The sequence below is a fragment of the Pleurodeles waltl genome, chromosome 8 (genome assembly GCF_031143425.1).
Source record: "Pleurodeles waltl isolate 20211129_DDA chromosome 8, aPleWal1.hap1.20221129, whole genome shotgun sequence".
Taxonomy (NCBI): Eukaryota; Metazoa; Chordata; class Amphibia; order Caudata; family Salamandridae; genus Pleurodeles; species Pleurodeles waltl.
Window position 1 is genome coordinate 198,014,568 of NC_090447.1, and position 21,937 is coordinate 198,036,504.

The window sequence follows — 21,937 nt, forward strand, 5'->3', positions numbered from 1 at the left end:
TGTCTGTCACAGTGCCCAACAGCTTTCGGACAAGTTCAGTTCACGTGAACAGAGCGCAATTGGTACTTTTTTCCAGGTATATATTGCCCACACTGAGCAGGAGGGTATTAAAGAGCTTTATGTAAGAAGCGCAAGATTTACATGGAAGCATACTTTATTTTGTTTTTATAGCACAGGGAGTTGAAATCCCTGTCCTGTGATTCTGGGCAAGTCACTTAATCACCCCGTGCCATAAAAACAAAAAAAGTATGCTTTCATGTAAAACTTCTGCTTCTCAAGGGAAAACCTTTAATGCCCTCTTGCCAAGTTTGAACAATTTAAAACTGCATAAAATGCCATTATACCCCGCACATATGAATGAACTCGGCCGAAGAACACCAAGGCATTTTGCATAGAATAAGAAAATGAATTGCATTTGCATTAAATAGGAAAATGCAGCTAAACGCGGCCTCGAAGCCACGCCCCAGACACGCCCTACAAGACTCATCCCAATCAATTTGGTGAGCACCGGCACTTCTCTTTTCCGAATTTAAGCACTGCCCTTACTTTAAGTCCGTGGATGAGACTCGGTGTTCCATAAAACACGAGTCAGGTTCCCAATTACCAAACATGCAGAACGGTGGCTTTAACACTGTGCTCATCTATGAGTGAAGCACCGAAGAGTGCCTACCACTCGGAGATCCCAGATCAGAGTGCTAACGGTATAAAGCGGAGGCTTCCATTTCCGTGTCCAGTCCCCTTTCTATGTCTGGCGACGCCTTCTTCGATGTCTGCGATTACTTGTGCTCCACGCCGGTGTTTCAACACTGTTCCTGAAACGTCACACCAGACAGGAGTGTCCTCGATTGAGCGCAGATCGCATCGAGCGCAGAAGTTGTTGATGTTCCTGTGATCCTGACCCTAGATTGGGACCCCAAGATGGGGGGCAAAAACAAGCAGCGCACCAAGGGCAACGTGAGGGTGAGTGAGCGCGACGGGCTGTGCCCCTTAACTGACAGTGACCGATGAAGGGACAATAGAGAGGTGCTGAAACACACGAGAAATGTAACACGTGTTTCTGTGACCGAGAAGCTGAGACAGGGCATTATGATGATTGAGTTCACCCTTGTTTCCTGACAACACAAACATCTAGATCCTGGACCCCAGGGGCACTGATCTGTGTACCCACCATACTTCACTCAAGCACCCACCGAGTTAACATCTAGGTTATTTGGCTGTGCATCTGATTGTACTTCTTCGTCGCTACACACCAACAGCCTCTAAGATCGTGACACCTAGCTTCTCTGTTGCTCACTTACACTAACCATCAGCCTGCCAACAAGAGAGCGAGCTTGATAGTCTCTGGTACTGGATCCGGCACCCCCAAGAGACCTAGAACTTTCCTCGCCCATTCTCCCATATTCCGAGTCTGACCACTAGTATAATACTGGAGATTTCTTAGTCTACAACTAGATGACTTGGGTCTTCATTCTGCCCGAGTTCCTGGTCCTCAATCTCACCTGCCTCAGTTCTACTTTCTGACCGAACAACAGAAAGCAAAAACAAGCACTGGCACTTTGAGCCATGTTGTACAGTAGTGCTGATGCTTTGCAGTGTGGCTAAAACTAATTTCAAAAAGCTTATGACGCAGCCAAAAATAATGTACTTTATTGTAACTGGGTTAGCGCTGGATGCATCACAGTTCTTTTTAGGGTCGAGCCTGCGAGTGCTTGTGCTAGCGTATGTGTCTCGCTTGTGAGACTTTGTTGTGTTCAGTAAAGGGCTTGGAGCCCGGCAGTTGCTCATCATTCGTTGGTTTGCGTGGTACTCTTCTTTGCAGCCTGGTAATTCGTCAAGGCACGCCTGGCATCGTTTCCATTTCTCTATGTGGAGCAGTGTTCAAGCACTAATTGATTCAACTTAATTAGTGGCCGTCCCCTGCTCCCTGATTGAAGTACTATTTGTTCTTTTTAACTTCTAGTGCCTCGTAAACAGAAAGCTCGTGACTTGCAAAAACGTGCCCAGCAGGACAAACAAAATTGCTAACTTTTATTTTTTTAAACCTAACTTTCTTTTATTTTCCAAAGTCTTCTTTTCTCAGTTTCCACTCATGTTTTCTTTAGTTTTTTGCTCGTGGGTGCTGTTGTCAAAAGATGGCAATTAACTTGTTTTAAACATGCAAGACCTATTGCTTTGCAAATGCTTGTTTTATGATTATTTTATTTTTAACTATGCTGCTGTACAGGATTGGTACAAATTATTGTCAAAGTCTCCAGTGCTCATGGTGTACTTACAGATGAGTGAACTAACAAATTAACAGTGAGAGCCGAGCCAAGGGCCTGGCTTGGATGTTGGAGCCCATGCATGAGCTGAACCTTGAAAATGTTTGCTATGTAAATCATACATCAAACATCACATTAAATCTCTTCAAAATTCAATAAAGTGCATTTCTTCAACATGTTAACGTTTTGACACTGACAAGTACTTATTAAGAGAGAAAGTTTTTTTAACGTGAACCATCAGCGAACTATGAAGCACGACATTTGTCAGATAAAGCCTGTATGTGGCCCAGATTATTATAGAGCAACATTATAGTCCGTTGACTCAAACCCAGTAGATTTTTGTACAGCTGGTATCATGAACTCACATATTTGAAAGTGCTTTAGTACTCGATGATGAAGAGCAAAGAGCTTTGGTGAAATAAATTATTTACCTATGATCATACAATTTAAGTGGGAAGCCATAATTTATCCAGGTTTTTTGGATTCTCTTTGTACATATCCACCAAATGGGCAGCTATTTGTCATTCCTTATGTTTTTACCTCAACATTTTTTTATATAGCTCGAACGTAGAGTGCTTACGTTTGGACTATTTACAATAGGTTTAATTCATAGGGAGATAACGTGCTTTGCTCAGAATCACAGGATGTTGAGTTGATGCTGAGTCTCAAACCTGGTCCCCAGTTCCAAAGTCTGCAGCTCTGGCTCGCCCACCTCCAGCTGTACAGCATGAACAAAAGGCAATAGCAGAGCCAATAGTATCAAAGGTGAGACCTAGTGACTTTGCAAATGGTAGTTAGGTCTGAGCACAACACATATTTAATTCTGAGCAAATCAGTTAGTCTCCCCATGCATGAAAAATAAAAAAGAGAAGACATTTGTCCAAAAAGTCCTATCACATAAAGATAGCAATTGCGCTAATTTCCACGTCTTAGTGAAAATACATTTGGAAGCAGATAAGATCTGTTGTCACAATAAAAGCAGGTAACATTTGTTGTCACAATAAGCATCCATTTCAAAGGAGAAAAAGGTTCTTTTGAAGTGAATATGGAACATTGAAGCATAGTTACAATTGGCAAGAGGGTTAGCAAAGACAACAGGGAAGAAAAAAACATAAAAGTAGTACTTCAATCATAGCACGATCAGTGGAAGAACAGCAGTCAAGCTGAAGCAATCAATATTTAGTCCACGCGCCAGCCGAAAGATGAAGTGAAGCTAGCATGCTCTGGCAAATTAGAAGGCAGCAAATTAGAGTGACCATGAAGCCATCAAATGTTAAGCAATGGGCGGAGTGCAAGCTCCTTGTATACAATATCTATCAAAAGCAAGAGTGCATGCGCTGTCGCAGGTGAGACTTATTGAAATAACTGAGCTTTACACACTCTCAAATTTTCACAGCACAAAAGGCACACTTAAAATATCAAATTAAGAATCGTGCTTTTCAGGTAGAGGGTGGGCGATGTCTGTTGCTATTCAAGTATTTGAAAAATCAGTGCCTCAAGATGCACCATTGATTGTGTATTTTAAAAAGAACATGTGAGCATCTGCTACGACATGCCATAAATGAAACACTGCAGTAACACCGCTGACGTCTTTTCTTATATTTTGTGGACAATTGCAATACTCGGGGGGGGGGGGGGGGGGAGGGGAATGGAAATACCATAATGCCCTAATTGGACATTTACTTCTTCCAACATGCCTTTTAAATTCTCCTCTGAAGTGTCGTCAACATCTTATGTTTAAGTCCCTTTCATTTGCTACAGTTGAAAATTCTTAGGCCCTCTTCAAACTACATTGAGTTTGCTTTGTCACAAGCCTCTCCCTTGTCAACATCTTCTTAATACAAATTCCCAACCTAATGGAGTTACAAGAGCTAAATAGCATTTCGGGCTCAAAATCCACCCTACCATTGGCATTGTCGAGTCCTATTTGATCAGGTCGAGCTATTTTTATTACTTACTAGTCCCTTCTGGCAAGTTGACACTGAACAGATGTTCTGTTCAGTTGAAAAGTGGATGGGCAATAAAAGATGCCTTTAAATCTTGTTTTTATGTCACATTTGCTCTGTGTTCACAAACAGAGGTCAAAAGTCAGTTTTTCTTACAATTAATTTTCCTTCTGACTGCAGAGTTCCAGGACTTTGTAATGTGAACTGTGTGACCTGCTGCTCAGAGTGTAAAACAAAAGGATATAGGGTGTCAGGGTTTTCCTAACACCCAACATTTAAATGACTAAGTCAACTGTGCAAACATTTTAAAATATATTTCAGGAGTTGTGAACACCCTTTTTATATTTCTGTGTGATAAAAAAGTACTTTAATAGGATGAAAACAATTCAGAATGCTTTGTGTTGATGTGCAAAGGATATGTTTTCTGAAACCCACTTTTCACAGATTGTTAATACACTATATAGTTTTATCAATAAAGCTGCAAGTTAGTGGAGAGGTTTTTGGACATTTCTTGGAAAGTTACTGTGTGTAGATGACAATATGTTGCCACATCATGGTTTAGTAGTATATTTATTCAAATTGAATGTTTAGACAAACTGAGAAACACTCCTGCCCTGATGGCAATGTTGTTAGTAAACAAAAAAAGTCCTAGGTTATGTGGGCTAGACGTCATGGGTATATGGGCTAGATTCTTGTGATGCATACAGAAAACTTTAGTCTACTCAATCAAACAAAATCGTTTTTTTTGTACTGCAGAAATGCTGAGCTCACATATTTGAAGGTGCAACCATATGTGAGAGTTAAGATAAATGCAACTCTGTAAACTATTTGCCTAGGATCACACAATTTGAGACCCATTTATGGGTCAAGTTCATTTCAGTTAGGTTGAGTAGATTATTTAAGCTACTCGACCTACAGGTCTAGTAAAATTTTTATGATTTTTCGAGCCCTGCATTTCTACCACTAGCTGTTCTGAGGACTAGAGCAATAATAATCACATCAAGCTGTACGGCGATTTGTAGTTATGGACACAAACACATTTTTGTTATGAAAAATATTTTTTGCAGGTCCATCCATTACACAGTGGGTTAACCTTTTGCGATTCAAGTATCAGCAGTCAGTTGTAGTGAAACAGCTTGCACCTATCCTGAAAAAGTACAAACTCTTTTATTGGTAATCAACATTTACTGTTTATTAATTTAAAGGCCATTATTTGCAAAGAGGACGAACATTTCTAAAACTTAACTCTGACTGCAAAAGATAGGGCTAGATCATACAGGTTCTTTACATACCCTAAGCCCTCAACCCTTCTGCCCCACTTAATTGGGCAGGGTGCTGCCTGCCTGGTGCACTTTTTACACTTGTGGGGGATGCAATTCCTCTTGTGGCAGAGGAGATACTATCCTCTTTACTGTCACCATGTTTTCATTTTTGCCATCTCCCTCTTTCTTCGATTTTTCTCAAAAGTGCATTCTTTCTTTATCTCTTTTGTTATTTGTGTTTTGATTTTTTTTCTTTCTCTCATTTTCTTTTATCTCCTTTTTTCCCCATTCTTTTTCCACTACTCTCCCTTGAGTCATTTAGGTCAGTTCAGATGAAACATATATCTTCCTCCCCCACATTCTCAGCCGGGCAGTTTGTAAATTGTTCTGGATCATGGAAACTTTCAGATATTGTGCTGTCTGATTAGGCCAATTCCCCATATGTGTTTGCAGGAGTGTAACGTTTTATTTGTGTGTGTCTCTTTTTTTCTTTTCCCGTCTTTCTGTCTCCCTCATCTTCTTACACACTGTTTTCCTAATCTTTATTTTTTCAGCACTCATATGCTTGTACTACAAGGGACTGGCCTCAACCCATGTTATTTATTACTTTGCTAGAGGTCTTGGCTTACTAAGGTCAGAGTTAGGTGGTAATAGAACAAGACATTAAATAATCAACCCCCCTCCCCCACACTACCCCCATAACCCAAAGTCCGTGATTATCTTCTTCTAATGGCTGTGGTCGGTAGAGGGATCATTTGTAGCCTCTATTTTATACTGGCAGGCAGAAATTAATCACCAGCCCTGACACTGACATTCAGGCCTTCCTGCTCAATGTTCGGTACAGCGTCCTTATAATGAGCATCCTGCTTGGTAATTTGGTACAGTTGTAGAGTATGGCTTCAGGCACCATTAACTCTCATCAGTGATCTTTGACATTGACCCCTCAACAATTCCAGGTCCTCACCTCAGAGCCATTTATCTGTCAGCTTCTCACTACAAATCTAATCATTGATTCCTGATCCCAAGAATTTGGGCCAGTCCTTTCTGTACTATGGCACTGATAGTCAGAAGTTACCAGAAATTCTTAGCTTCAAGCTAACCCAGGTCTTGGCCATACTGTATGTTAACACTGATGACATCCAGATTTTGAGCTTCACAATTATTCTTTTCGAGTGATTGACACTGGGTTTGAGAACTCCCTATGCAGAAAATGAATCCCTGAGCCAACCAGTTTCCTGCTTCTGAAATCTGGACTGGTTTTGAAATTCCAGTCATAGGTTTCGTTTCAGAGGTTTTTCATTCTACTCCTTATAACTGGGATTAATAAGTGGTCATAGACTCTGTAGCTCTGGGCCATTCAGCTTTATAATCATTGTCACCAATCGGTAGCATCTATGGACTGCAAATCACCTGACTCCTCTAGACTTGATATTAAATTTAGGAACCTCCATGAGGCTACAATTGCTTGTTGTTATGTGAAGTTCAGGGTTCTTTTGTATTGTATGTAATGTTCTTGGCTTCTTTAATTAAGGCACAAGTGCTTCATAGCCGTGTGGGTCCGATGTCTTCATCCGGAACAATCAGCAAGAGGTGCAAATCCATTCGCTTCCCGAGCTGAACTTCATATTGTTATGTTGTGTGTCATGGCTTGGTTAAAGGGGGCAAGAATATTACACACAGCAAATGTGACTATGAAGTTCTTGAGAGTCTCAACCAGAACCTATTAGGTGGTTGAAAGGTCAGATGTCTTATTGCATAGCTCTGACATGTATATGAAACAATGATGTGTACAACCAGAGAGTTGTCAGTGTCTTTGTGTTTTTGTAAGAATTGGTTTAAAACATTTTTTGCTGTATTTTCACATTGGAGCACTGTGTCGTCTGCACTTGGTTCACCCTTTGTATGTAACTGCAAGTAAAATGTTGAGATATATATGTGTGTATGTATTGGATAATATATACTACTGTATTTTGGACTGTGACTTCGACTTGTCTCAGTTTTAAACTACAACATTTAATGTGTGTTGGAATAATGAAAGAAGTGTCAAAGAGAATTGGTTGAATTTATATGAGGTGTCTGCCTATAAATGAGTTCCACGCGACAACTGTCAACACACCACATAACATTTTCAATATGTTGTTTTTTCGGGATCTGGGAGTCAAAAGTAAAGAGAATTGTTGTAGTCTACTTTACCATTAAGCAGACCTCATCGTCACTTTATGCAACTTATGTGGAGCCAATTGAAAGACACACTTCAGCATTCACAGTTGAAGAAAGGTCCGTGAGCTGTAGCTCCATTCTGAGGACTCTCATTCAGATCGACGGTTGTGGTAAATGTGCTGTAGATTTCAGAAGGATTTGTGATCCGAATATGAGTGCCTCCCTTCTCTTTCCATTCAATTCGAGGCCTCTAAATGTATCCATTCTGGTAAATAATGTTCTAATGTTTCTGATATTGAAGAGAACCTCTCTTGAGGAGCCTTGACAGGCAAGCCTGAGTGTCATATATGTAGGAATGAAACTGTAAGCCCTAGCCCTATGCTCGGAGCAGGTCTGTACTGGTCCTAATGAAGACATTTAAATAACAGAAGGGAGAGAAAAGAGCCATGGGGCACCATGAATAAAACCATTATGAATGTAAAGATGACATTCTTGAGTCTCACTCTCTGCCTAGAAAGAGTGGATACAACTGATTGCCGACCAAGCTAACCAGGCTTTAACGGAAAGACGTCCCTGTAGGAAAGTATGCTACATGATGCCAAATACGCCTGTCTGATCTAAAAAGGGAGAGGCAGGGCCATGCCCAGTCAGCTCCTAGATTAAATTGTTATCCAATATGCCAAAGAGAGTTGTTTCTGTTTCATACCGTAAGTGATGCCCTTCATGATGTTGTTCAAGTAAGCGTTGCTCTTCCTAAAAGTTAGAAAACTGATTCATTATGCACTCTTTCCAACTCTTCAGGTAGTCCAGAGTGTCTCCTTTTGAGAAGGAATTTCCCATCATATTAAAATCCTCAAGTTTCTAGCTTGCACCGACTTTTAATATAACAGAACCAAACTTCTGTAAGGTCTTTCTACCACCTGGACACAGACATACCTTATGTAATATCCATCGCAATATTGCCTACTAATGTCTTGAAGGTTACCAAACTGAAAACTCTGTGTGGTACCTCAGTTGTCCCTTTTTTCTTGATAATGACCTGTACAGTTTGACAACATTACCCCATCCAGTTTACTAACCTTACTCCTATTGCGAGACTCTTTATATTGTTTAGAAAATATTATTTATGTTGTTTAGAAACCTGTTTGTAAACATCATCATGAGGATTGCTGTATTAATTTTATTTTATTTGTATTTATTTGTACAGTGCAAACAGTGACAAAACAATTCAGCTTCAAGGTGTTTGCAAAACTAAAACAGCACATTTAAAAAATCACATACAACCAGTGGACATCAAACATTATGTATAAAAATCTAAGCTCAAATAAATACATAACAATACCAATTAAGCTCATAATCCATAACTGTCAAAGCTAATGTGCATGTTTAGAAAATAGTAGGCAAGTTTAGCAACTAAAAGATCCAGTTGTTTGAATGTGCACTGAAAACTGATCCTACATGGGGTCATCCTCTCCTAGTTGTCTTCCATTCAGTTTAGTATAACACCACTTATGGGCAAACAGCTTAGGATTTATGACTGAGCAGAAATTCGTATTGGTTTGCAAAATTGAAAACTCTTCCAGATATCCGGGACCTGGATTATGTGCAGGACTTCAGGTTTCATGCTATTTTTTTTTTTTACATCCCTTCTGTATTTATCTATGTTTATTTTGTGCTTTTGTTAGTAGTATTTATAAGTTTTTTTGTTTTTGTGAATAAATTAAGTTGTAAAATCGAATGTTTCCACATTTGTTTAACTGATAAGCGCACACTCGTATATTGAAGTCTGTAGTGTTTTAGCAAATTAAGCAGACAAAATATATTGAAGTCTGTAGTGTTTTAGCAAATTAAGCAGACAAATATAGCATAACAATACACCCACAGGTAAACATTAGCATAATACTACATATGTGTGGTGACATGCCATTAATTAAGGAAATTTCATCCTGTTTTTATCTCCCATACTGTCTACCTGCTCAGCTACTGGCCTGGAATTCATGAACTCAACATTGAGAGTCACTTAAAAGAAGCATAATTTTCTTCATTTTTCAGCTTTTAAAAATAAATTGCGACAGAAACACATTGTTTTCTGTCTATACTTATATTTAAAAATCTGCAAAAATGGAAAACCGGGAGCCTTAATTATGTATAGTTTTTTTTTAATCCATAGGAAACACTCCTTTATTAACTTGTTAATCAACCGTAGGCCAGCTAAGTTCTCATATATGTTTTTGTAAATATTATCAAATTATTCAAGGTCAAAAGTAACCCAATTGAAATGCAAAAACAAAACAAAAAACTTTGCACTTGTATAGCGCACTACTCACCCGTTAGGGTCTCAAGGTGCTGTACACATACTGCTGTGGAACCCCTCCTGGCATTTCCCTGTGAGGTGCCCACTCCTGGACTGCCCCAGGGTGAAGCCAGGCATCCAAGCGCTGTGAGGGCCGTTGTGGAGATTAAGCAAGCTATTGCCCAGAGTTACAGAGTGGGACCCATTAATTAGATTAGGCACCGAGACAAGAATTATCTAGTCTAAGGGAATTGAGCCCAAGACCCACCGAGGCGGGACTTGAACCCTGGTCCCGGGCCAGATCTCTGCATCAGGGTCTGCCTATCTCATCTATCTATAGCTGTGAAACGTTTAGGTAGATCGGTTGGCAATATCAAGCCTTATGCAAATCTTGACCAATAGTAAGCCATGGTCCAATCTTAGGCAGATAAAATAGATGTTAGTTGCTTTTGCCACCACTGCTTAGAGATGTTCTAAGGTGAGCTCTGAATAAAAGATGACCCCTAAACAACTTAGTTCACTCGCTGACGATTTCTGTATCAGGGTGCCAGGGCTCCGCACTTCCAGTTTTGTGAGTCATGAAGATGGTAATTGCTACTACCAATTACCATCTGCGTTTCAAATAAAACGGTGCCTGTGCCTCAATGCCTGACTGGCTTTCTGTCACTGACACAATAGTTGGGCAGCCAGGCAATTACCAGTTACATATAAGTTTGTACAAAATGTCATGAGGGACTCATTCAGATCCAGAGAACTCATTTAAAGGTAGGAGGGGGCTGTAATACACGTAATCACATTCAATACAAACCTAATTCTATAGGAACATTACTGTAGACAATAATGAATTATGAATAATGTGCTGGTCAGAGTGGGAATTTCTGTCATACGTGTATTCATACATATACAAACATGGTGTGCAAATGTGAATAAGTAGTGCAGATAACACAGTGTTCTCATGATGATTAAACAATATTCAAAACCCATGGACACTGTACAATCCCCAATGGTGTTGTAGTCTTCCAAGTACAAATAAATCTAGGGAAGCTTCCATAAAATTAGCAAGCCCTTCATGTTAATTGTAGATGTCAATCAATTCGGGGAGGGTTGTCGAATGTTCCGACCCCAGTTAATTTGAGTGGTCTCTTCAGGGCGTCGCCATCCAACTACCACACCTATATGAGTAGGGAACACCACTAACAACAATAACTTTTAAAGAAACTAAACAAACAGGGTGGTAGTTACCATCTTAACTGTCACTCACCACCTTAGTTTAGATACTGCCAACAACCTATCCATCAGTCATTCTAGGACAGAATCAAAGGGGTCAAGAGTTATGTTTCAGTAGTACATCACCAAAAGACCCAACTCCATTTATTCACCATTGTGAATATAAATCCATCTAATGGGAACTCTGTCTGTGTAGGCCTCACAGAGGACCAAAATATGGTGAACATGTACACCCTACCCATCTTCCAGTACGGTCGTGTATTAGACCTCTTCAGCATTCTGGGCATAATTAACACTATGCGGATTCACACACATGCTGAATTTATTTATGCCCTAATGCTGACCATGACCGCATTTCTCGTAAGACCTGGATCAAACCGTGATTATTAAAAACCAACATGATAATACTTATAAACACACTATGGTGCTATTCAGTGTTGTCCCCTGTGTAGATACACTGCCTCAATGTTAAAAAAGCTTACAATTCCAAAGTTATTGTGGTATTGCCAATACAGCATTGTTAGATTAGTAGCATGGTTTAGTCAAAACTGTGAATAAGAACAAGCGGGATAAATCTCAATGTGTGCTAGTCTCACCCAAATCTCTGTGTCGAATAAGGAGCATCCATCGTACAATTACTTATGGGCGGGAGACCTCCGTGCTCCTCGCTTAATCATTCTGCTTGTGCAGCTGATGCAGAGTGAGGACGTGTCAAATGCTGCCCAACCATCACTGTTCATGTCAGGCCAACTGTTAGTGCTGACCTTGTGGTTGCCATCTTTGAGGTCCATATAATCAACCGCCTGCGGAAAAGTCAGCCGGGCGTTAACTGTGCCATCAATACTCATCCCTATAAACATGCTAGAGACCTAATTAGGATAAGCATTCCATAGCTATGTAGATGACTACTATAAAACTAGTGGAGTCCGTGACATGCTAAACAATGCACAATCATCTAATATTCATCAATGATGAAATAAATGCACTGAAGTTAAAATATTCAATCAGAGCATCTTGTCAGACCAAATGAGCAACATTGCTTTTTAAGGGGCAACTATAAATCGGACAGCAACCGGGCCAGCCAATCTGTGTAATTGAAAAACCAGTATATGTAGAAGAAACCTACCATATAGCTGGGGGTCACTGCCTTAAATCACATAAAGATGGGGTGATGGTGAGGATATTCAGCCGAAGTCAATAAATTAGCACGCATTTTTTGCATAATTGTCTCAAATTATAACAGATACATAAAAGATCAAATCGCACACTATGCAGGTGGAGATAGTATGATATTATACAAATATTTCAAAGTCACAAGGAACATAAATAATGTAATCCGCCATAGTTGAACCAAAATTGGTACCTCAGATTGCGGGATCACCATCAGGACAAAAGAATATGTAGGCCTGTGAACACTTATTTATAGAAAGAAAATTGGAACAAGAATAGTGGTGTTGGAGGGAGAAGGAGAAGAACAAAAAGGAAAAAAAGAAAGGGACAAGAGATAAAAATTAATTAAGAAGTAAAAAAAATGAATAATGAAGCTTCCAAGCATTCAATGCGGAACACGTGCTGTGCTTAAAAAAGGTGAAGAAACCTGCTAAACCATCACATTAATGCCCTCAATATGCAAACCAGAACTCACCAAGATGAGTGCCGTGCTCTGTGGCCAAAGAAAAATGTATAAATATAAGTACTGAAAGGAAAATATCTGAGCACAAATAAGTAGGGTTACTCAAAATAGTGGTAGCATTTGCAATGCAAGAGGTCTTACATTTGCTTGAGTTAAAGCTACTGGTGTTGTGAAGGCACAACTGGACTTTTCTTACCAAATAAATTGGTCAACCCTGCTGCATAATGTGGTCTTCTTGACACAAAATTCCAGTAGCCCGCATATAACTAAAGCACTTCATTTACCTTCTTCCTCTATCTGCAGCAAAAAATGAAAATATTGATATTATTTGTTATATACTGATTCGAGACTATACAAGGGCGTGTCTTGGGAGGTTAGTCTAGGTGAGGCTAAAATGGAGAGGAGGGCAGCAAGCATGGTGCTATGCTTTAGCAGACAGCTGAGCATTATGTCAGGTAAGAGACTCTGGTTAGTGCTTGCAGAGGACTCGGCAAAGGGTAGAGGATGCTGCTCTGAAACATACACACCAAACACCACTCTAATCAAACTATTTTGCATTAGCCTGATAATATTCTCGTTCAGCCATTAATACTTCACACGTAACAAGTGTATGTAAATATGTTGGTTGAGTCCCTATTTAATTCATTCAGAGGTAACGTTTTAAAATGTTTTGGAAAATATACATTCCAGTCTTTAGTAGAAAGAAAATACGTTCTATACCTTTAGGAAGAGGTTTAAGAAATTATTACATATGATATGTCTTAACATTGTCATTAGTACTCATACTTTGAAAGCAGCATTTACCAAGTTATTACAGAAAGCAGTTAAACCTGAAAAAACCTTTGACAAACAGTATTAGAAACTCGGCTTGCTTTATTTGTCACCCTTGTCAGTACTGGGTGTTGCAACAGCTATTCCCTATGGTGAGGGGGCAGCCTTTAATTTAAGCTTACTTGCAAAATTTTGAAAGAAAAAGAAACGAATGCCAAAAAAATACTGCTTAAAAACAGTCCTAAGAAAATACTACCCTCTCTGCTGTACATGTAATTTGCATTAGACACATATAAGGCAAGATAAGAGACAGACCTGTCTCACTACGTTTGAATATCTTGGACAACATGTACTTTGAACTCACAAGATTCTGAAGCGATCACCTTTGAGGGATTTAGACACTCATCTTCCCATACAGCACTTGAAGGCAGAAACATACCATGGACACCCATCACATCCGTTATCACCGTTGCGAATGAAAGGAAAAAAAGGGAGTCTTAAAATTATCCAGGAAACCCCTGAAAAGAAATAATGTGCAATGCGTAGCAGTGTGAGAAGCTGCAACCAATGGTGGACAGTTAGAAAAAGCTGGCACTGTTTTCACTGAACACTACAACTGCTCACTTGGTGTGTAAATGTTAGAAAGACATGCCAGGGGTGTTGAAACAAATACATTTTGATAAACGTGTTGCAGTCAGTGTGAAAAGCTAGTACATGGTGCACGGTGTGGGAAAGCAGCATTTGGGCAGTGTCGGGTGGAGAGAGCACCATTAGTATACTAAAAAAAAGGACCTAAACCACATGTTAAAACTTCAAAGCTTCATGGCCGCCATGGAGCATGAAGGAGAGGGGGAAAAAAGGAGTGCGCACACAGTAACGTTTATGGCTGATTGTGCATTAATACATGTAACAGAGTCAGTCTGCAAGGCGTAACGAAAACTCCTCAAGGCGGGACAAACGTAAAGCATTTACCAGCGACATCAAGGGATTTTTGAAAGGCAGGCTCATGAATGAATGAAAGTGATGGGCATGAGATATTTGTGTCTAAAGCCCATAGAATAGATTACAACAGGTCAAAAAGCAGCGCTGGTATTGTTGCACCACAGGCGGCACGTTGGCAAATCCATATGTGGATCTTTTTTTGTTGTTTACCCTTTATATACTCATTTGCAGGGGCAGAAGATAGCATAAATGAGAATGCTGGAGTTACAGTTAGAAAATTGTTGTAGAGTCATTTTAACAACATTGTAGACAAATTCTAAAGTCAAGTAATCAACACTACAATTCCCACATTTAAAATAGCCAATTAAAGGTGCAGATCCCCACGAAAAGAGTTCTCTTAGGTCTACTTGGCGAGATGTTAGCTCTAACTAAATGATCTTTAAGAATGTTACTTTTGCGTGTCATGTCTCCAGAGTTCAGAACCCCCAGCATTTGCTATGGCAGCACTGTTTCTGATCTTCTTTTCTAAATCATTTCTCTGACATTTCAGTGCGTTTAATTCTTCCAAGGCTGTAACACCATCCAGTGTCGTGAACCGTTGTTACCAATGTAGCAGAAATGAATTTTGACTCTTGTTTTGTTTGAAAAGTATGGGTGTTTTTCCTAGAGGGATAACATGGATCTTCAAATACTCTGTAAGTAATTTGCCATGTAATTCTGTCCTGACTGCTTTCTTTTTAAGTCTCTTCAATTCTGCAATGTCAGGCCTATTGTTAAGATTATTAGGGACTATGGTAGTGTGTAATTCTTTAAATGTATTTGTCAGTATAAGATAAAGTTCCTTTAGTCATGCTATCCACTGCAAACAGTAGGTGGGATTAAATAGGTCCTTGCAGACTATTGTCTGCTCTGAATGGAGGCAGTTACCAGAGGCACATGTGCATGTTTTGTTTCCTGAAGGCTTTTACTTAATCAAGCTAAGAGCTGACATAGCATGAGTCCCTGCGTGCAATTCTCCAGTGTCCTGAGAAACCACCCACTGATGACGTGCAGTGGCATCAGATTTCAAAAGCAGCCCTGGGTACTAATCTGGTGGCTGGATGCCACTCATTCATCCCCCCCACTCTTTCCAAGTTGTCACATGGTGGGGTCAGCATGCATCACTGTCCCCTCCACACCCTGTGTTGAGTTGGGGAAAGGGTGGGTTACACAGAAAAAGGATGCTCTGTCTGGTACAAGGCAGGTGTGAAAGCCTTCTTGCATCATAGTACTTATATATGAATGACCATCCCAGCAGCGGGACTCCTCAGAACACTGTTAGTGAAAGAAGGGTGTTGGACCAAGCTGGTAGTAAAAATAAGAAATCCACCTGACCCCCTTGCATATTGCTGCTGTGAATGGAAAGCAAAGTTAAGATACTGCTGAATGTGTCTCAGTCTCAGCAGTGCATTATAGGTAAGAACAAAATTCGAAGTGTGCAGCTCTCTGCATATATTGTAGTGAGGCCCTCTTGGACCAACGTTGATTTTCTATTTAGCGTCATTTTATGTTTTACATTTTACACGGTTTAGCTTCATCGCTTTTAGTAGTGACATTTTGCACACTTTGCTTGCATGATATTATTTTAGGACTATATTGCATGAGTTGTTTGTTTTAGTTAGCCTTTTCTCAACATATAATCAGTACATTCTGATTCAAGGCTAGGAACACCGTATATTATAACCTAGTGTTTGCATTGCCAGTTTAGGAGACCGCTTCTAACATCTAGACATAGCATTGCATCAGAGCTGTGCCTCTAATGCAATGTGGCATTTATTTATTATATAAATAAATGGTGCACTGACCCGGAAAGGGCAGAGGGGCCCTCCACCTGCGACCATCCTGGGACAAATGCTGTGTTCAATGTGCATGTCTGCTGGCGCTAATCTTGCTTCACTGGCTCGCACACCAAAATTTCAAAAATCAATGTTACACCCACCACTTTTCAATTCCGCTGGCCGCCACTGGTCTACTTACTGGTTCAGGAACGATACCTGAAATGGAAGGCCATTTGAAAGGCAGTGAGGCCATATGAGCACTTGGTCAAAGGTCTTAAAAGTAGAGGGGGATAGTACAATTTTGGTTTTCCGGGCATTGAACAAAAGTTATTTGGCAGACATATAAGGTTTTCTGGCCCAGAGGCCGAATGTAACTAGATTGCAGTCAATTTGGAGTCAATCAGATCTTCACAATAGGTGCAACAGGATCAGCATGCATTTCATACTTTGGGCAGGAACCAACCGTGTCAGAGAAATCATATTTAAACAAGCATGGGTAAAGCCAGTAGGTCTCACTTATGCAAGAGCTATTGGATTTTCCCATGTGTTTTAGCCATGTTGTTCACCAGCGTGGCTGCTATTTAGCATGCCTAATAGTTAGAGGCATTGAGGAGAGTGGCTTGGAGTGTCATAGAGTGGAATGGAGTAGAGTGCGGTGGCAGTGACATATTATGGCAGCAATCTCATTATGTAAGAGCTATGATAATAGCGTCTCTGATTATGCCGCAGCTACTACCATAGTAGGGCTTGAATACTAGCAATTTCAGGCCCTACCATAGCAGTTTCCTTATTTTGCCACCTTTCCACAGATCTACATACTCTGGCTGAAGGAAGCAGTAAGCAATAGTTCCAGGGCTGGAATGCCTTTGAATCTGTTCAAATCTACTATATTGCATGTTTTAAGAATTTTCACCAGCTCTTTCCTTATCTTTTCCCTTACTGGGAAAGGTTGAAAATGTACTCCTTACAAGGGCAGAAATAGAAGTGCTTCCAGGGTTGGGATATAATTGGTTGAAGGTGTTTTGCTTTCACTAATGTCCGAGCTGAAAACAATCTCTGGAATGCACTTTTTAGTGCACTTCTTTAAGTTTAAAGAAGACATTTATTATTACTTCACCACGAGGTTCCTGAGAGAGAAGATTAGTAGGTTGGAGGCACACGTTTAAAAATAGTCACAGCAATGAAAGGAAAATATATCAAAGTGATTCTCAATTGCAATGTACACAGCAAATATATGTGATTATGTTATAGCATAATTTCAAAGCAAAGAATAAAAGTCAAAATTAATCGCCGTAGCGCCTACCACTGCTCGTCCTCTTTCTCATGCCTGCAAGTTGATGACTCCTGTTCAACTGCGAGAAAGAGATTTTCTACCCTTACGGGACAGGTCAGACAGCTGATGTCTGCTCCTGACTGAAGTTTCAGAAAATTCCCTCTCGCTGCTGCCCAGGGACACCTTTTATAATAAAAAAATCCTGCTAACAGGCCCTTCCCTCTAATAGTCAAAACATGCTGGCTACTGTAGGTCAGAGTTGGAAGAAAACAAGCGTCAAAGGTTGGCCAAGTCCTCAAAGCTTGTTTTTCCCAATTGCACTAGAGAAAAACACAAAATATGCACTTCCTTATCATGCTAGGGTTCGGTGAGAGAAAATACGAAAAACACAGCTTGGTTTACACAGTGGAAAAACACAGCTTATCTGCAATGTCTCAACTGCAATGTCTAACGCCACGATAAAGCCAATAGACAGCTAAACTGAATACAGAATGTAATGTCTAATGCCACGTTAAAGCCAATAGGCAGCTAAACCGAACACAAAATGTAATGTGCTACTGGTGAACATTGAACAACTAATATGCGCAGTGGCGAAACACAAAGTCAGTGTTCAAACATACTTAATGTCATTACAGGAGGGAAAGTGAACTTGTAAACACTCAATAGATTTTCAAATGCGCAAATCTACACATGCTTATTTGCTTGTGCTAAAATACAGTTTTCAAATAGTTTCGAGCTGGACAAATTTATGGTCTACCACTGTGAACTCATGAAAGCCATGCATACATACACCATTGGCACACTTTTGTGACTTTCTTTAAGAATTGGGCCCCTAATGAGTCACCCTTTAACTAAGATATTTCATTTTTAGCAAAGGCATATTCCATGGGTGCACTTTTGTGAATTTCTTTAAGAATTGGGCCCCTAATGTGGTCAACTGTTAACCAAGACATTTTGTTTTTATCAAATTTCTATTTCTCTCTCTATCCATCTACTGGTTGGCTTTAATGTGAGTGGTAGCATTCTGCTCTTCCACAAGGAGCATATGGGCACACAGAGTAGTTTTGTTCAGTGCCAGCACTACTTTGGCAATGTGTGCCTTTTAAGGCCAACGTTTTTGTTTTTGCTTTTTGCCAATGTTTGTTACAATAGCAAGGGCCCGGCAGCTCCCAAAACAATAAAGTGTTACATGTCAAAACAAAACACGCATTGACAAAACCAAAAGACTGACCTCCAATGTCAGATCGGTTGGCTTTGCCAGTGCTTGTTTGTTTTCATGTTTCCCATAATTGTGTTAAAAATGGTTGCTGATTTTCTATTATCAATATTTTTTAAAAATACTAGCATGTATCAACACATTTTAGCAAACGATTCTTCAAAAAAAATAGTACTTAAGATTTCACAGTAAGTTAACAAAACATTTTTCTTTCCTACTTGCATTTTTTTCTGAAGTTTTATTTTGAAAGCAAAGAATCATCAATCTTGCTCACAAGCTTCTGCTAACATTTGCATCTAACCAGAGAGCCTTCTGGGAGCATTATACATAGCCTCATGTTGTTAAACTTTCAAACATATGTGTACACAGTTCTTTACTGGAATTACTGTAGTGCCAACGTTTATTTAGAGCACTCACCCTAATGATAAAGGCTTTGCATTAATAAACCATAAATACAAGTTTGAACAGCATTAACAAACAAGGTACCTCCAGTAACGCATTATCTGGTAGAGACTCTATCTAGCTGCAGATTCCTTACCTTAGAATTTCCTGGCATCAGCTCGGAATCCGGAATTTTTTGCTGAGCAGTACCTTGCGGGCGCCGGCAGGTGGCGTTGTTTGGATCCACGTGCGTCATTCAGCTCCACGTGGCGTTGTTGGAGCTGCCTTTGATGTCACGGTCCAGGAAGTAATGTTTTGCATATGGGTGCAAGGATGCCCATGTTGCTGCCTCACATATCCAGCTTTTCCCCTGGTAGAATGAGCCCTCAAGCTCTCAGGAGACTGCTTCCTGGTCAATGCATAGCAGATCTTGATGCAGAGAATGACCCAGCACAAAATGTTTTGCTTCCGTACTGCCCAACCCATCCTTGCTCCCACGTACTCCACAAAGAGTTGGCCATCCACCTGGAACTCTTTTGTTCGGTCAAGGTAGAACGACAATGCCCTTTTTGGGTCCAGCCAATGGAATTACGCCTCCACTTTAGTGGAATGCAGTGGAGCAAAGAAGGTGGGCAGGGTGATATTCTGACCCAGATGGAAGGGGGTCACCACCTTAGGGGAGGAAAAAGGCATGAGTTCTGAGAACCACCTTCTCTGGGAACATAGTGAGGTATGGAGCCAAGTCCAGAGACGCAGAGTCTCTTGACAAAGGGTCGATGACCCCACACTTCCCTGCGTGTTGCAGTACCACATTGTGGTGGTGTTGTCCGTGAACACCTGCACTATCTTCCCTTTTACAGCAGGAAGAAATGCTTTCAATGCCAGTCAGATTGCCCGGAGCTCCAGTAAATGGATATGGAGTCCAGATTCCACCGAAGGCCAAAGATCTCTGATCTCCGCCTCTCCCTATTGGCCACCCGATCCCAGAAGTGATGTGTCTGTCACTACTGTGAGATCTGGCTGGGGAAGGGAGAGGAGTCTGCCTTTCACCCAATCGCAGTTCACTAACCACCACCTCAGGACTTTTGCAGTTCTCTCCGAGATCTGAACGTGTTGATAAGATTCCCCTGTTGCTGCGCCCGCTGGAACTTCAGGTCCCACTGCAGAGCCCTCATATGCCATCTGACATGCTTCACTTACAGAATGAAGGAGGTCATGAGTCCCAACAGCCTCAGAGTCTGTCTCACCGAAATCCAGGATAGAGGCCAAAACATCGGTACCATAACCTGAATATCCTGGACTCGCTGCTCAGGAGGATAAGCCCGAAACTGCACTATGTCCAGAACGGCTCTAATGAAAGGGTGCTTCTGAGAGAGAGTCAGGTGTGACTTCGGCACATTTATAGTGAACACCAGCGAATGCAGGAGGTTCGCCGTTGTCTGAAGGTGGTTGACGAGAGCCTGGGGTATAGAGCCTGTTGTCGAGATAGGGGAAGACTGAAATCCCTAACCTGCGCAGATGTGCTGCTTCCACTGCCATCACTTTGGTGAACACCCGATGGGCACTGGTGAGACTGATGGGGAGCATGGTAAACTGAAAGTGCTTGTGGCCCACATTGAACCGCAGGTAGTGCCTGTGGGCAAGCAGGATGGGGATGTGAAAATACGTATCCTGCAAGTTCAACGCTACCATCCAGTCTCCTTGGTCTAGGGCAAACAAGGCCTAAGCAAGAGCGAGCATCTTGAATTTCCTCCTTTTTGAGGAAGAGATTGACGTCATTTAAATCCAAGATAGGGCGAAGACCCTTGTTCTTTTTTTGGAATCAGACAGTAGCAGGAATAACAACCACTGCCTACTTCTGAAATCTGGAAGGACCCTTTCTATGGCTCCCTTGGCCAAGAGAGCCATAACTTCCTTGCGGTGCAAGATTAAGTGATCCTCCATCAGCCGTTCTTTTATTGGAGGCATGGAGAGAGGGAAAGACAGGGAGGGAAGTGACTAGCCCTTCTTTATGATCTGCAAGACCCATTTCTCCGATGTTATGGACCGCTAGTGAGGAAGATGACATTGAATCCTCCCTCCAACTAGACGCATATGGTCTTGCAGAATCATACTAGGAGGGCCTGGGCTCTGTGGAAGAGGGGGACTGGGTGGTGGCCGACCTCTGGGTCTGAAGGTACCACAACCTCGCCCTCGCACTGGATGCTGACAAGGATGGTGGCTGACTTGTGGGTGGGGTGGTACCATACCCCTTCCGAAGCCTGGAAAGGGGCGAAAGGCAGACTGCTGGGAAGCAGGTGCCGAGAGTACAAATGATCTGGCCATAGTCCGAGAGTCCTTGAACCGCTCAAGCTCCGATTCTGCCTTTTCTCCAAATATGCGCTAGCCATCAAAGGGCATGTCCATAAGGTTGCCCGGACATCCCTCAAAAAGCCAGGCGTACGGATCCAGGTGTGGCGTCGAAGGGTCACCATCGATGAAATCGCCCTAGCCAGCGAGTCGGTGGTGTCCAAACCACACCGTATCGTAAAGTTGGCTGCATCTCTCCCATCTTTTACAGCTTGGGTGAGAGTGTCCTGTACACCCTGCCGGACCTGGGGCAGCACCTGTGCCACCGTAGACCACAAAGTATGGGAAAAATGGCCCAACAGGCATGAGCTGTTCACGGACCTCAATGCCAGGCTGGAGGAAGAAAACTTATTCTATCTAAGCTGATCCAGCCTTTTGGATTCCCTCTCCGGGGAAGCGGAAGGGA

General features: G+C 41.3%; 1 protein-coding gene across 1 annotated transcript in view; it reads left to right on the top strand.

The window, feature by feature from the left end:
* The first annotated feature begins 792 nt into the window (after positions 1-792).
* Positions 793-21,937, top strand: part of LTN1 (listerin E3 ubiquitin protein ligase 1) — a 488,777-nt gene continuing 467,632 nt past the window's right edge. Inside the window, exon 1 of the mRNA XM_069204077.1 lies at positions 793-960. Coding sequence (XP_069060178.1) covers positions 919-960 — 42 coding nt within the window. The 5' untranslated portion in view covers positions 793-918. The remainder of the gene's footprint in view (positions 961-21,937) is intronic.